Genomic DNA, 16,043 nt, shown 5'->3' with positions numbered 1-16,043 from the left:
CCTTTCAGATAGTTCTCTTTCCAAAGGGAACTTGATCATTGTGCTTTGCTCTGCTAGACAGTGCGACTGAATGAACTTGGGACCCGTCCCCTGGGTGTAAGAGTGGTTTGCTCCCAAGGTTTTGTCTTGTCTTCTCTGTTTTAATTCTGTTAAAATTCATTTTAACTTAAAAAAAAATGTTTTCAAGACAGTAACTTTGAGGCTTCTTTAAACTTGAGGCAGATCATATTGTAATGGTAGGAATATGAAGACTATTTGAGTCAGGTGAGATGAAGTCATAGACTATGTGACTAGCACATAGTCGGTGACCTTTAGGTAGAAAGGAGGAATGAAATTGGTCTAGAGACAGACAGTATGCTTGTGTGCATGTGTATATATGTATGTGTGCCTGTGTTAGTGAGCCTGCATGCCTGCATGTGTGTGTGTGTGTGTGTGTGTGTGTGTGCGCGCACATCTGATATACTTGCATTTTTTCCTCACTTTTATTTTTGTTTGTTTGTTGTTGTTGGTTCTTAAACTCAAAACGAGCTAGGGCTCTTACTGGCCTGGAACTCCTCTTCTATTAGGCCAAACTGACTAGATATTTAATGGGTCCCTCCCTCCCTCCCTTTCCAGAGCCACACCTTGCCCTCCTCTTCCCTCCCCTCTCCCCAGGCTCTCCCCACTGCTCCTTTTTAAAAAATAAGTGTCTCTGTATTTGCATGACACCACACACTTTATGGACTGAGCTGCCTTCCACTTTTAACTACCTCCCAAGGGAAGGACGGTTAACCTTTTCCTGTCCATGGCTTTATCTTCACAGTCAAGGTACTTCCTTCACATTGTGTCCTATAGTGAATAGTGTCAGATGACAGTAAACAAAATGCACAAGTCAGTTCCTATGCCTGTGATTTATACATGTTAATACGTGTATTGCAGAGAATACTGACACTGGGTGGTGGCGGCAGCATACACGCCTTTAATCCCAGAACTGTAGAGGCAGAGGCATGTAGATCTCTTGAGTTCGAGGGAAGCCTGGTCTACAGAGCAAGCTCAGGATAGCCACGGGTACACAGAGAAACTCTGTCTTCAAAAAACAAAACAATGCCCCCCCCCCCAATAAATAAATAAAGCAGTGACAGCACCCCTGGGAGCGGAAACACAACGTCTGGTTTTGTTATACCCGAGTTCTTTGACTTTAATATTACTTTAATCTTCGGAGGAGCTGAAGAAGGCAATGACATCTCATTTAGGGCCATGCTAGAAGAGAAAATCTGGCAACCATTTAAATAACATACAACGTGAGACTGGCGCCATGACTTCTCCGATGATGTATCTTTTCAGAATAACTTAATTTGGCCATTTATTAAGTACATATCTTTTAAAAATATTTTTATGCAATCATCTTTTATGTACTTTGGAAAAGAGTGATGGGGTGATAAAAATTCTATTAGTTGAATTTAGTGACCCTGTTCTTGTAGGCACATAACTTCTATAATCATGCGAATGAGCAGTTTTGTTTACATCTACATATTACAGATTCTCTCCATCCCTCCAGGAATTGTCCTTATAGTCCCCTCCTGCCCAGGCAGGCATTTCCTTTTCTTTCTTTGTTCTTTCTTTTCTCATTAGCATACGAAACAATGGGTTTTCTTGTGGCATTTTCAAATTTCTGAATCCTACTTGTTTTTCTTTGCCACCTCTGTCACCCCCTGACCCCCTGCTCTTTCTCTTTCACCTGCGATGGTTTGAATGAACTGTGCCCATAAGTTTAAACATTTGAACACTTTGTCCTCATGTGGTGGCACTGTTTGGAGAAAGTTAATGAGCTTTAAGGAGATGTAGATCCCTGTTGGAGGTGCCACAGGGAGTGAGATGAGGGGGAGGGTGGTGACGTTGAGAGTGTGTCCTCACCCCACTTCCAGTTCACTCTCTTTGCTTCCTGTGTGTGGCAAAATATTCTCCCTCAGTTTCCAACTCCAGCTGCCCACTGCCAGGCCCTCCCAGTCATTATGGCCCCTTCCTGTAGAATTTTAGTCACAATAAACCTTCCTTAGGTTGTTTTGGTCATGGTATTTTATCACAGCAACAGAAAAGTAACTAAAGGAGCTGGCGAGATGGCTCAGCAGATAAGAACACTGACTGCTCTTCCAAAAGTCCTAAGTTCAAATCCCTGCAACCACATGGTGGCTTACAACCATCAGTAATGAGATCTGACGCCCGCTTCTGGTACATCTGAAGACAGCTACAGTGTACTTACATACAATATATAAATCTTTGGGGTAGAGCGAGCAGGGACTGAGCGAGCAGAGCAGACCAGAGAGAGCAGAGGTCCTAAAAATTCAATTCCCATCAACCACATGAAGGCTCACAACCATCTGTACATCTACAGTGTACTCATATACATACAATAATAATAATAAATAAATCTTTAAAAAAAATAAATAAGAGTAACTAAAATGTGACTCCCTCGTGTCACATTTTCTCCAACAATCACTACCCTTCAGGAAGCGCATAGGTACAGCGTTTCCTGCGTCTGAAAATGGATAAACGTTCTTGATTTTAAAAGTTAGCTTGAATGTATTTTCTAACGGGTTGAGAATGCTAATCTGTGGGATTGATTAGCAAGATGACTCCCCACCAATCTTGATGACAGCTTGCAGTTTGAAAGCTGGTTTGCATGTGGCGGAAGGAGAGAAGCAACTGTCACAAGTTGCCCTCTGAACTGTAGGAAGTGCTGAGGCATACAATACACTCCAGCCTACACGCACACACAGTAAACCCATGTAATAAAATGATAATGTGTACTTCATAAAAAGTTTAAAGATCTTAATAAAAATCTCTTTAGGGATCTCTTTTAACTAAGAGTTAGTGAAGGGCTTGGCTAATTTACAGTAAATATATAAATTATTCAGCTCCCGTTGTGGGATTCGGAGCCCTGAGTATGTGAGTTTAGGGTATGTGTGTCTGTGTGGATGCATCTGTATGTGCACACATGTTGTCAATGCATATCTATGTGCACACATGCTGTTGAGATAAATACTCCTCCTTGCCTTTGCACCAGTAGATGCTAATTTCAGGATGCATAAACAGAACACTCAAAACTGTTGGTGACAATACCAGAGCCATTGAGTACTTCATGGTTCCTATTGTGACTTTTTTTTTTTGTTGTTTTTTTGTTTTTTGGTTTTTTTTTTTGGTTTTTTGAGACAGGGTTTCTCAGCCCTGGCTGTCCTGGAACTCACTTTGTAGACCAGGCTGGCCTGAAACTCAGAAATCCGCCTGCCTCTGTCTCCCAAGTGCTGGGATTAAAGGCATGAGTCACCACTGTCCTGCCATAAACAGTTATCTTAATAGTCTTTTGAATAACTTCTTTCTCTTAGTGTAATATTTTCCTGTTGTAACACTGTATCCATGTATCTAATGAAACTTTTTTGTTTTCATTTGTGTGTGTGTGTGTGCGCGCTAAAGAGTATTGTGATATAAAAATGGACGTTTTTGTTTTTGTTGTTTGTTTTTGTTTTTGTTGTTTTTTTTAATATCTACTTACCAGTCGATGGACTTGGGTTTCCCCTACCCTTTTTTTCAGCTTTTGTGAATAGTGCTTCTGTTAAGATTGTGGGTTTGTTTTTTCTGTACTCTAAGCGGGAGGGGAGGACCTTCAGGTATCTCTTCTCAGAAGGGTAGCAACTCTGGTGGGTAAGTCCGCTTCTTTCCCTATTTAACCCTTCTCACGTCTTTAATGACCTCATCTCCAGACTCAGTCTCCAGTATATAGTCAAACCTGAGGGATGGGGTTGGCTTCAATGTATCCATTTATTTGGAACTGTTACACAGTTCAGCACATAGTGACTTTGTTTATATTTTGAGAAACCTCTAACAGAGGCTATTTAATACTCTTTGCTTGTTTGTTTTTCAAGACAAGGTTTCTCTGTGTATCCCTACCTGTTGAGGAACTTGGTCTGTAAATCAGGTTGACCTTGCTCTGTAAATCAGGTTGACCTCGAACTCACAGAGATCCACTTGCCTCCGGAGTCCTGGGATTAAAGAAGTGTGACATCACTGCTTGGCTTACTTCAAATCTTAGTATTGTTGCCCCCCTCCCCCCACTCATGTACACACACACACTTGGGAAGGGCACATGGTTAAGATAGGAATGATTTAGAATGAATAGAGAAATGCAAATTCTCCAAGTCTGTTTAACTCATTTGTGGGGCCTGGATGGTCTCCCTGACAATCATGCAGCGTAGGAGCTCTTCTGACAGTGAGAGGGACACTTAGGAATTTTGCTGGGACAGTGGACATAAATTGGGACTGCCAAGGGAAGTTAGGATGAATGTCTTCACCGTTGAACAGTAAGAAGGAAAGACGGTTGCACACTGAGCTAGTTCCCTTCTCTAAGAAGTCTCTGGGAGTCATGTCAGCAGTGACATCAGTAGGAAACTTTATCTGCATTTCCAAACCATCACGCTCCATCCCTTCACACATCAAAAGGCTTCTTTGAAAGATAGTGGTAGATTAGATGATGTTGTAAATTTGCACTGCTTGCCCCCCCCCCCGCCCCCCCCCCCGCCCCATTCATCGTTAGGAGTTGTTATCTTGGAAGCAGTGATTTTAAACTAATTAAGGAGCAAGCTGTAAATTTTTCTAACATTTATTTGACTTTACTGTTTTGTTTCTTCCAGGGAACGACGAGTCATTTCAACTTTGGAGCATCTAAGACTACAGTTGTGGAACCCGGCTGAAAGCAATAGAAAGGGGAGGAGCTGGACCATCTTTCATTTACTCTCATTTAAAAGGAATTTGAAGAGAAGATAAAATGGCAGAGCTTTGAGGTTAATATTCAGGATGAATGATGATAATTCAGATAGGACAGAAGATGGATTGCGTTATGTATTTATCCGAGATAAAAACTCGAATCCATGTGAATACTACCAAACATCACCATCTGCCCAGTGCCCTTCAGTGAGTCACGGGGATTGGAACTCTGACAACCCAGATGCCATGGTGGTCGATTATGAAATGGATCCTGCGGTGGACAGTAGTGAAAGTGTATCTTTAAGCCATCAGTGTGTTGAAGAACTTGCTTATCCAGAGCCTTCAAGTGATTTCATGGGGAAGCATGAGTTTGCAATGTACAGTGAGCTTACTTGCCAGTCTCCTGCACTTGTAAACACAGGGAAGCTCCAAGACCTGCACAGTAACTTTGATTCCCTAGAGGCAATCCAGGATGAGAAGTTTGATCCTCCTAAGCCCTTTGCGTGCGGGTCTGATGACGATTATGCTTGTGGAGACTCCCCTGAAATTTTGGATCTAAAACAAACATATGGCATGAAAGTGGACAAGGCTAACTGCACCTTTATAGCTCACCATGCTATTGAACAGGGTCAGCCTTTGCATGCTCCTGGAGGTTTGCAGACAACAGTGAGAGACAGAAATGCTTTGTCCTGCTCTGATCAGACACCACCCCATTCCTCTAAGATGTGTGTGAGAGGGATTCATTATAATAGAGAGAACTTTGAAAACCTCCAAGCCGCACCATCCAAGACCCTAAACACAACCTTTACAGTGATCTCTGATGTGCTGATGCAAACTGACAGTCCAGACGTTGGAGTTCAGGGCCAGAATTCTTTAGGAAATGTCACCAAAGAGTACACAGATGGGACAGGGCGAGGACTCATTGGAGAAAAAGAGATACAAGCTGTGACACTGGTTTCGGGTGGCATGGAGGTCCCCAATGGGTCTGCATCACAGGAGTTCTATTGTGTATCTGAAGATGACCCAAACAGTGAGACACATTCACACGGCCCGTATGCTCAACAGGAAATGGGCCAAAATTTAAGAGGAACACTGCCCGACTGTCATGTCGATGGTGAATGCCCAGTACTGGTGCCAGCTTTTGAGAAGAGTAAAACCAGAGTCCTGGGCTCTGAGTGTAAAGTCACTGTGACTGAAGACCCACACATCGATTCCCACGACAATGACTCAGACATCCAAAGTAGTACTGAAGAGCTGACCCTGAGAAGTGTCTCAGGGCGGAGGGGTTCATCTTATGAAATGGGCTGGGGTGAGAACGGCGGAGCCATTTGCACAGATAACACAAGTTGCATGTCAACACCAGTTAAGCAACCCCCCAATCTGAGCTTCAGACTTGAACCTGCTGAAGTGAAGAAGTACAATAATATGGAGAATGGACCAAGAGATGCTAAAAGTGCACCAAACTTGAAAGGGGAACCAACAAATATGCCAAAACCTAATCTTGGAAAATCAGCTACCAAAACAAATACCACTGTAGGCAGTAAAGTCAGGAAGACAGAAATTATAAGTTATCCCACACCAAACTTCAAAAATGTTAAAGCCAAAGTTATATCCAGATCAGTGTTGCAACCCAAAGACACTTTCCTAATGAAGGACACACCCAACCCTCAGGTAACAGGGGGCTCTTCACCGGCACCAGGGCCTTCTAAACAGTTGACAGTGATGAACAAAGCACCAAGATCTGACTTGAAAGCCGGCAAAAAAGCAGAAATCCCAATTAACAAGACACACAAGCAACAGTTTAATAAACTCATTACCAGCCAGGCTGCGCAAGTTACAACTCATTCTAAAAATGCTTCGCTCGGGGTTCCAAGAACAACATCTGCCGGGAAACCGAATCAGGAGAATGTTGACAAGACAGGTTCTCCTCATGCAGGGAGTGAGACCGGGTCTGTAGCTGCCTTCTTCCAGAAGATCAAAGGCATTCTCCCCGTGAAAATGAAAAGCTCAGAGTCTTTGGAAGTGACTTATGTTTCCCACATCGATCAGATTAGCCCTGAAAAGGGTGAGCAGGACCCTGAGGCTCCCATGGAAAAGCAAGAGCTGGGAAAACAAGCCACGAATGAGACTTTTGAATCAAAGTCTCTATTGGTGGTAAGTGAACTCTGCAGTCTGCTTTTAGGAACGGTGAAGAAAACCGGTGTATTAGCAATGAGTAGCCTATAATTGCTAATAATAATCCTGAACTTGGTTTGTAATTTGTAGTCAGCTGTTCTTTGTTCTGCCAGGCAGTATAGAGTGTGAATGAGTCAAAATATAACTAACTTGCATATTAAAAAAGCCCTCAGATTTGGTATTTTCTTGAACATGGGTGTTCCTTTTGATAGGGTTTTAAAAGAGTAAATTAATATTTTTAGTATATTTTGATATTTGCATTGAAATAACTGACACGATCAGGTGGTGTGTTGTTTTCCTGAAATTAAAAAAAAAAAAATAATAGGAGCTTTAAGCATTCAAACATATTGTGACACATTTTAGAAATGGCTAGGTAGTGCCTGTAAACATAGCAACATGGAAACCCAGGAAGCCAAGATGCTTTTCAAAGCTTGAGTGTACTTCTGACCAGCTCTGTGACATGGGTCAGGTAACTATACCACAGCCAGAAGGGAAAGGATTATGCAGTGGGTCTGTAAGGTCACCTGTAGGTCACCTGCAGTGAATTCTACTGCATGAAAGAAACAAAAGTCCTTACAGAGTAAACAAAGCAGTACGTCTGCAGCAGTACCTGATGAATCCTGAGGATGAGGGACTAGATAGAGTCACTTAAAAAAAAAAAAAAAAGCAATATTCGCAGTTTAAGGGTTATTTTTCTTTAAACATGTGAATGTCTTTTGACAATTGTATGATAAGATGTTTTCAAAACATTCTCGGGGCTGCTGTTAGGGACTGCCTGTGTGTTCTCAGCTCTATTTTTGGCATTGGAGACTAAGGTGTATTTTCAGCCCCACACAGACTGCCCTTGAAATGCTTGTCCTCTGGACCCGGAATGGATCTGAGTGCAGAGGCGGAAGACAGATGCAATGCACATAGCCTGTCTTTTGGGGACTCTTGTGTAGGAGGAATAAACAGAGCATAGTCAAGTACATGAGACTCTTCTCTTTTTTTTTTTTCCTCAGGTTACATAGTAGGTCACATAGGTGTCTGCTCAATGATAAGAAAATGCTGGAGATATGCTTGACCTGGGTCAGTTTACAGATAGATGTTTTGGCTTTATCAATAACTCTGTTGGCAAGGATGAAATGTTGCAGGGATTTCTAAATGAATGGGCTTGTGTGTTGTTTCATGACACAGATCTTTCGAGTTCTTTTTTATGTCTGAGGAAGCTGATAATTTAGAATCTAAATATTTTACCAAATACAATTACAATAAACTCTTCATTATAATCAATAGCCTTAGGTGTTCATAGACCTACACAGAATCAAGATATTCTTTTCATTACTTTATGGGAAGTTTGTTCTTGCTATGAGACAGGGTATCCACAGGCAGCCAGTCTGGCTTTGAATTCAGCACACAGTAGCCTAGGCTGGCCTTGAATCTGAGGTCCTCTTGCTTCGCACCCTTAGTGCTAAGAATAGTTTTGTACTGCCATGTCTAGTTTTATGAGAGACCTGTCCTGGCTGTCACCCTTCAGTATCGGGAAAACCAGCATGAAGCCCCTTGAGCACTGGTCTTGAAAATAAATTGCTTGTGTAGTTCTGAGCCTGGAGAATTTCAGTTTTGTTTTGTTTCCTTATATTTTCCGACTTGGTAGCTGTGGGCCCGTGATGTGTATGTACTATTGAAGGTAAGGCCATGGAATCGTTGGGTAAGGTGGATTCCGACAGTTTACACCTTGCAGTGTTGCAGCAAGAGCTGAGAATTCAATATGAAGTGCTTTGTAAGGCTGTAAGGACCATCCCAAGGGTCCCACGGTGTCATCACTGGTGATTTTACTTATCAGCTAGAATATAGAGCTATGCTTCTGTGACCATGTCTTTAATACAGCAGAGTATTTGTCTAATTTGTCCAATTTGTCTAATTCAACTACCACACTTTTTTTTCTATCTTAAGAGGGGGGTAAAGAGGCTAGCGTAACCGTCATACCCACAGGTTATGACTTATTATAGGATACTAAACGGGTGACCTCACATTGCATTTTCTACTGGTCACTTCAGTAGTACCTAAGAGCTCTATCTGCCATAGAAGAATGGTTTTTTTGTTTTTCTTGTGTACTCCGTAGGTCTTAGTCCTTAATTAAATTATCAAGACAGCCGACCACCTTATGGCTATGTGGTGGTCCCAGTTTACCTGAAACTTTAAGAAAGGATTTTATTTGGGAGCAGTGATTTGATTTGGATTGCTATTAGGGTGAGAAGTAACTGCTCACTGTGGTCAAGATAGCAAGATGAAGGAGCTGGTACTGAAAGGAACCATGGCTTAGGTGCTTTCTTATAGGCTGTCATTTAATTGTTACAGTAACGCTCAGGGCTTATACATTGTATTTATTTGTTTGCAATTGTTATCCACACACTCATGCTTCAGAGTATTTATTTAAAAACTCACACAGGGGGGCTGGAGAGATGGCTCAGGAGTTAGGAACACTGACTGCCCTTTCAGAGGTCCTGAGTTCAATCCCCAGCAACCACATGGTGACTCACAACCATCTATGATAGGATCTGATGCCCTCTTCTGGCATGCAAATGTACATGGAGATTGAGCACTTATAAATAAAATAAATCTTAAAAAAATAAAATAAAACAAAACAAAACACACACAGCTGTTGGATGTTCAAACTCAGGTCCCACAGGTCTTACAGACTTCAAATTTTTCAGTATGTGGGCACTGGAGGTAAAACAAGTGATTTGTGGGAGATTCACTTCTATAAGTTGATGTTTGATTTACTTTTTTCAAGAAAGTTTTTCTAGAAGATTCTGTTTTGCTTTAGTGTCATTGTGACCTGCAGCAGTTCTCTTGGAAACACTAGCTATTGGATTAGTATATGAATTCAATAGATACTGGTGTTAGGGATATACACAATAATATATAAAACAATAACTAAACAAAGGAGCACACAGTAGGGCATATGCAAGTGTGAGCATGGATTTTGGATAACTTTAAATGTGTGGCTTTACCACTCACTGCAAAGTGGCCTCTTTCTGAGGCTCAGTTCTCTTTGTAAAGAGAGAAGGTAATTGTACTTTATAGTGTTAGAAGCTGGTTGTACTTGGAGTCAGAGTCAGGCTCCTGTTTCCTTATGTCTACAGTGGAAACAATTGTTGGACATCTACTGTGTATGCCACAGATGGTAGTACTTGTTAGGGTATCAAGAAAGACCGCTATGGTCCAGTGTTTTATCTAATGCAGTGTTACTGTCAGAAAATAAGCCATAGGGGAATGCTAAGGACTGAGTCAGGAGTGTGGATGGCGTGCTGTGTACTTGGAGGAAAGGCTGGTAGCAGTTGGGAGGGCTAGCAAGGGAAGGAAGCTTCTGATGACAAGGCCATTTAGTCTCTGGCCGTAGCTTACAGGGCTTGTGTGCTGGGCTGAGAAAACACCAAGTATAAAGATGAAGAACACAGGGATGTATTCTGATGCAAGCATGCCAGGTTCAGGTAGAGGTTGTGATGGGAGAGGGGAACGCAAGGAGACAATGACAGTGGCTGCCACATCCTTAAGTATTTGCTGTGACTTTAAAAGAGTTGAGTTTTTGGAAGGTTTTAGTAGTAGGGGAGTAGAAGCAGCAGAGGCTGGGGAGACCAGACAAGCCTCAAGGACATGATTTCAGCAATCATTTTGAGAAATGAGGCTGGCTTTTATAAGAAGGCAGGTAGAAAAATGGGGTCAAGAGGCGAGAAAAGCAGCAAAGACACATGTCTTAGTTAGGGTTTTACTGCTGTGAACAGACACCACGACCAAGGCAAGTCTTATAAAAAACATTTAATTGGGGCTGGCTTACAGGTTCAGGGGTTCAGTCCATTATCATCAAGGTGGGAGCATGGCAGTATCCAGGCAGGCATGGTGCAGGCAGAGCTGAGAGTTCTAAGTCTTCAACCAAAGGCTGCTAGTGGGAGACTGACTTCCAGGCAACTAGGGGGAGAATTTTAAGGCCACACCCACAGTGACACACCTACTCCAACCAGGTCACACCTATTCCAACAAGGCCACACCTCCAAGTGGTGCCACTCTCTAGTCCAAGAATATACAAACCATCACAACACACAATAGCTTTCCTTGTTTAAGATGGGTAGCTGGGTATGTTAATAGGAGACAGGTGTAAATTATGAGCTTGATTTTTTTTAAAGTGTTTTAATGTTACTCCTTAAAATGGGGTATGGCCAATAACCTTACTAGGTTAAAAACAGATTTAAATTAGCTGATGCACATGTTTAGATTTTAGAATGGAGAGCCACCGTAGACCTACCTATATACTTCTGGGGTGATAGTTGAAGGAATGCCAGTCAGCCTGACCACAGAGAGAACCACACCATGTTTACTGCTTCAGTATTCACAGTACCTAGATAGGGAACCAGCCCAGATGGTGGTCAGCAGATGAGCTGATTGAAGCAGTGGTACAGGTACACAAAACAACTTAATTCTTCTGTAAAAATGAATGAAATTGTGTCATTTATAGGAGAATCGATGGAACTAGAAATCACGTTAAGTCAGACTCAAACCACATATGTTTCTTTCATATGCAGAATCAGTCTCTTTCTGCCTTTCATTTGTTTGTGTGTGTATGTGTGTGTGTGTGTATGTACACATATGTGTGTGTGTATGTACACATATGTGTATTCAGGAGTGTACATCTTGAAAATAGAGGGACTGTGACATAGAAGAGAGGTCTAACAAAAGGAAAAATCAGGAACAAAAGGGATGATAAAGAAAACCAAAAAAAAAAAAAATCACACGTTTTGTCTTATGGATGCTAGGTCAAGTATCTATATGGAAGCGTATGTATACATATGCATTCATAAATGTGACATAAAAGTAGAAGGCACGGCGCTGGCCAGATGGCTCAGCAGGTAAGAGCACTGACTGCTCTTCTGAAGGTCCTGAGTTCAAATCCCAGCAACCACATGGTGGCTCACAACCACACCGTGACTCACAGCCACCTCTGACGCCCTCTTCTGGTGTGTCTGAAGACAGAAACAGTGTACTTATTTATAATAATAAATAAATCTTTGGCCCAGAGCTAGCAGGGACTGAGCGAGCAGGGTTGACCAGAGTGAGGGAGTGGAGCTGACAGGAGTGAGCAGAGGTCCTAAATATTCAATTCCTAAGGCTCACAACCATCTGTACAGCTACAGTGCACTCATATACATAAAAATAAATAAATAAATAAATAAATAAATGATTTTGTTTTAAAGTAGAAGGCATATTTTGATGTAGGAGGAAAGAGTTGGGAAGATGGATAAGGGGTAGTGAATGATTGAATAGAAAGAAGTTAAAACTGTATATGTGCCAGGTGTGATGGCATACGCCTTTAATCTCAGCACTTGGGAGGCCAAGGCAGGCGGATTTTTGAGTTCGAGACTAGCCTGGTCTACAGAGTGAGTTCCAGGACAGCCAAGGCTATACAGAGAAACCCTGTCTCAAAAAAACAAAAACAAAACACCAAAAACAAAACAAAACAAAACAAAAAATAAACAAAAAAACCCAGTATATGTGCAAAACTGCCACATTTTGTATGACCTACAATATCATTATTTTGTAAGCTAGCTAAAAATAAAAATTTAGAATGGCTTTTTATGTAGTATAAGGGCTCTGTGTTTGTGAGTGCCAGCAATAATAGGGTAATTATTATTGAGTAGAAAGATCTCAGTGGGGATATTCAGGGGCAGCTGAAGGGGGAGTGGGTTGGCTTGGAAATATGACTTTTGAGTACATCATTGATGGGTGAAACACAAGACAAGCTATGAAGGGTGAGCTCATGGGGAGGAAAGATAACAAGACCAAGTTGAAGCCCTGGCTCAGACTAACCTTGAAAGGTATCAAAGAATGAGAGGCCCAGGGAAGAAATAACCAGACAGCTACTGGGCCTAAAGGTATATCAGGGCCATTGAAGTCAGCTTCAAGGAGTCTTAATTGTTGGTAAAGCCACCAAGACAGAGGGTTTCTTTCATAGAGCTGTCGCCTCAGGGATGGAATTGGGGAGAAAGCATGATGAGGCTGAAATCTTAACTGGTTTGTTTCGTCACAGGGCTCTGCACCCAAAACTTCCACCACGACAGGAAGGAGCAGTTCCAAGCCAGACTCGCGGAGCCTGAGGAAAACACCAGGTCTAAAAGCCAAAGTGGGGCCCACTGCTGCCTGCCTGAGGAGGAAGAGCGAGAGTAGAACCCTAGGCACCGACAGGGCCTTATCGCCTCAGAGGATCAGGCGCGTGTCCGGCTCTGGTAAGGCTAAAGTAACTCAAGTACCCTTGTTATGTAGCACGTGATGGGTGTTTTGCAATCAGAAATTCGGCTTGGCAGAAAGACCATCTGGTTTCAGAGCCAATGCATTATGCTGCTAAAGCAGCGAGCTTATTGTGGTCCAACAGGAGAGAAGGGCAGTCTGAGGAGACAGCATAGCCCCTTACCTTTGAGCAGTGCAAAGCGTCTCTGGCGAGTGGCTGATGTGCCTAAACTTCCAGGCTATCCCAAAGCGTGCGTAAGTAACTGTGCAATTGGCTAGTGTAGCAAACCTTGTGATAATCTTGATTGTCAGTTTGCACCTGGGAAGAAGGAACCTCAATTAAGCAATTGCGTTCATTAGTGGGCTTGAGGGCACGTCTAGAGCTTTTTCTTGGCTGCTAATTGATGTGGGAGGGACCAGTACACCGTGGGCAGAGCCACACTGAGACAGGAGGGGCCTGGTCTAGGAAGAAAAGGTAGCTGAACACCAACCTGGGAGCAGACCAGAAAGCAGCCCTCCTTCTGTCCCTCTGCCTCACTTCCTGCCTTGGGTTTTTTTTTTTGTTTTGTTTTCTGTTTTTTGTTTTTTGTTTTTAAAGATTCATTTATTTTATGTGAGTACACTGTTGCTGTCTTCAGACACACCAGAAAAGGGCATCGGATCCCATTACAGATGGTTGTGAGCCACGATGTGGTTGCTGGGAATTGAACTTAGGACTTAGGACTTCTCTGGAAGAGCAGTCAGTGCTCTTAACCACTGAGCCATCTCTCCAGCCCAAGAGGTTTTTTTGTTTTGTTTTGTCTTTTTTGAGACAGGGTTTTTCTATGTAGCCCTGGCTGTCCTAGAACTCACTCAGTAGACCAGGCTGGCCTTGAACTCAGAAATTCTCTGCCTCTGCCTCCAAAGTGCTGGGATTAAAGGCATGTGCCACCATGCCTGGCTCCTGCCTTGGGTTCTTATCTTGACTTTCCTCCATTACAGACTGTGATGTGGAAGTTTACAAGGAAATACATCTTTTCCTCCTCAAGTTGCTTTTGGTCATGGTGTTTATCATAGCTACAGGAAGCAAGCAAGAACACAAGAGCTGTTTTATTAATTTTTTAACTGAGTGTGGTGGGCACCTGTATAATCTATTTGGAAGGTAGAGGCAGGAGGGTTGCATGGTTAAGCCCCACCTGGAATGGATATGTGTGTGTGTATATGTATATATGTATATATCTATATATGTACACATGTATACGTATATGCGTGTACATGTATAAATATACGTCTATGTGTATGTGTGTGTATATACATACATACATACATACATATGCATGCATGTAAGATGACTCAGGGTGTTGGTTGCCAAGCCTGATGACCCGAGTTGTGTAGAGAGAGAGAACTAACTCCCACAAGTTCTCTTCTGACTGTCACACATGGTCTCTTTCTCTTTCACACATATATTAAATAAATAAATTTAATAAAACTAAGCTAAGCACTTAACATACATGTAATGTTTTTTAAAGGTTCATAATGTGCCCCCATCACATAGGAAGAGATTTTTTTTCTTTTGAATTGTAATGAAAGACAGTTTAGGGGGTTAGAACAGCAACTGAAAAGTTAAAACTTTCCTAATGTGAACTTTCCTTTACCTTGGCTGGGATTTCAGAAGTTCTAGTTTTAAAGCCGAATCAGGCTGAAATTTGATAGCAGCACCAAGAACGGCTGTTAAGGGTCTTACTCAATTTGGCAGATGTGCACATTGCTTTGTGTTATGAGCTGGAACAGCAAGTGCGAAATTCGTCCGTTTCATAGACTGAGACGAAAAGCCTGCTTAGTCACCCCAGTGAACCAAGGGCTCTCTGCAAGGAACACCCCTTATTTCTGCAGGTACAGCTTCGAGCAAATTAAAGACATATTGGATAGATTCCCTTGTAAAAAATAGCGACTACTATTGAATGTTTAAAAAATGTGCCCCTAACAGCGATGTTTTCGCATGTGAGATGCTTTACAGAGCCTAAAGAGCCAGCCGGATCCCAGAGGACCTCTTTACTGCACTGCAATTAGCATTTTTAGGTTTGTTTTGCAGGGTTCTATCTCAAAGCTGCTAGGTCCAGGCATGTGCTGTTTAGATTCTTGGTTAATATCAGGCTCATAAGGGTGGAGAAGCAGACCCCAGATGACGTGGAGAGAGATCGGTAGCTAATGTCCATCCCCAGGGGAACTGAATGGACAGTTCACCTAGTTTCTTTGAGAAATGGCTGCTCCTCGCATGATTATCTGAGCAATACAATGCTTGCACACCTTCTCGCTCGCTCTCTCTCTCTCTCTCTCTCTCTCACACACACACACACACACACACACACACACACACGGCTTTAGAAGTTGGGTCCCTGCCCAAGATCTATTTAAGCAGATGGAACTCTTTATGGAGACGATCAGTCCCTTACCATGTGTTATATCTATAAGAGAGATGTGGATCTGTTAGTTTAAAAAAATTTTATTTTTATATGGGTGCTGGAAATTAAATCCAGGTCACCTTGTACGTATTTAAGTTTTCAGTCTGATTTTATAAAACTAAATCATATTTTACTTGTCTTATTGTTGTTGAGACAGAGTTTCATTCTGTTTCACTGGCTCATCTGGAACTTGCTGTGTAACCTAGGCTGTCTCTGATCTTGCAGCAATCCTCCTGCCTCTGCCTTCTGAGCGCTTAGGGTACAGGCATGTGTCATCATGCCTATTTACACATAGTTTTCTACACGTGAATAGAAGAAAATGTGACTGCCACCATTACTATCTATTTGAATTTAAGTTTTACTTCTGTATGGTTAGAAGACTTCTGTGGACTGGAGGCTTGTGTCACCCCGAATTTAAAAGTGGAAGCG

The 16,043-nt window shown here is 42.3% G+C and overlaps 1 protein-coding gene across 4 annotated transcripts in view; it reads left to right on the top strand.

The window, feature by feature from the left end:
• The window catches only part of Mtus1 (microtubule associated scaffold protein 1), a 143,338-nt gene that overhangs the window by 43,170 nt on the left and 84,125 nt on the right, over window positions 1-16,043 (top strand). For all 4 annotated transcript variants that reach the window (XM_021170973.2, XM_029480460.1, XM_021170971.2 and 1 more), the window contains exons 2-3: window positions 4,665-6,891; window positions 12,977-13,172. In XM_021170973.2, the coding sequence (XP_021026632.1) occupies window positions 4,828-6,891; window positions 12,977-13,172 (2,260 nt within the window). In that variant the 5' untranslated portion in view covers window positions 4,665-4,827. The remainder of the gene's footprint in view (window positions 1-4,664; window positions 6,892-12,976; window positions 13,173-16,043) is intronic.

Source organism: Mus caroli, chromosome 8, assembly GCF_900094665.2.
Source record: "Mus caroli chromosome 8, CAROLI_EIJ_v1.1, whole genome shotgun sequence".
Lineage (NCBI taxonomy): Eukaryota > Metazoa > Chordata > Mammalia > Rodentia > Muridae > Mus > Mus caroli.
The sequence above is the reverse complement of the archived record's forward strand: the minus strand, read 5'-3'. Positions and strand labels throughout refer to the sequence as shown.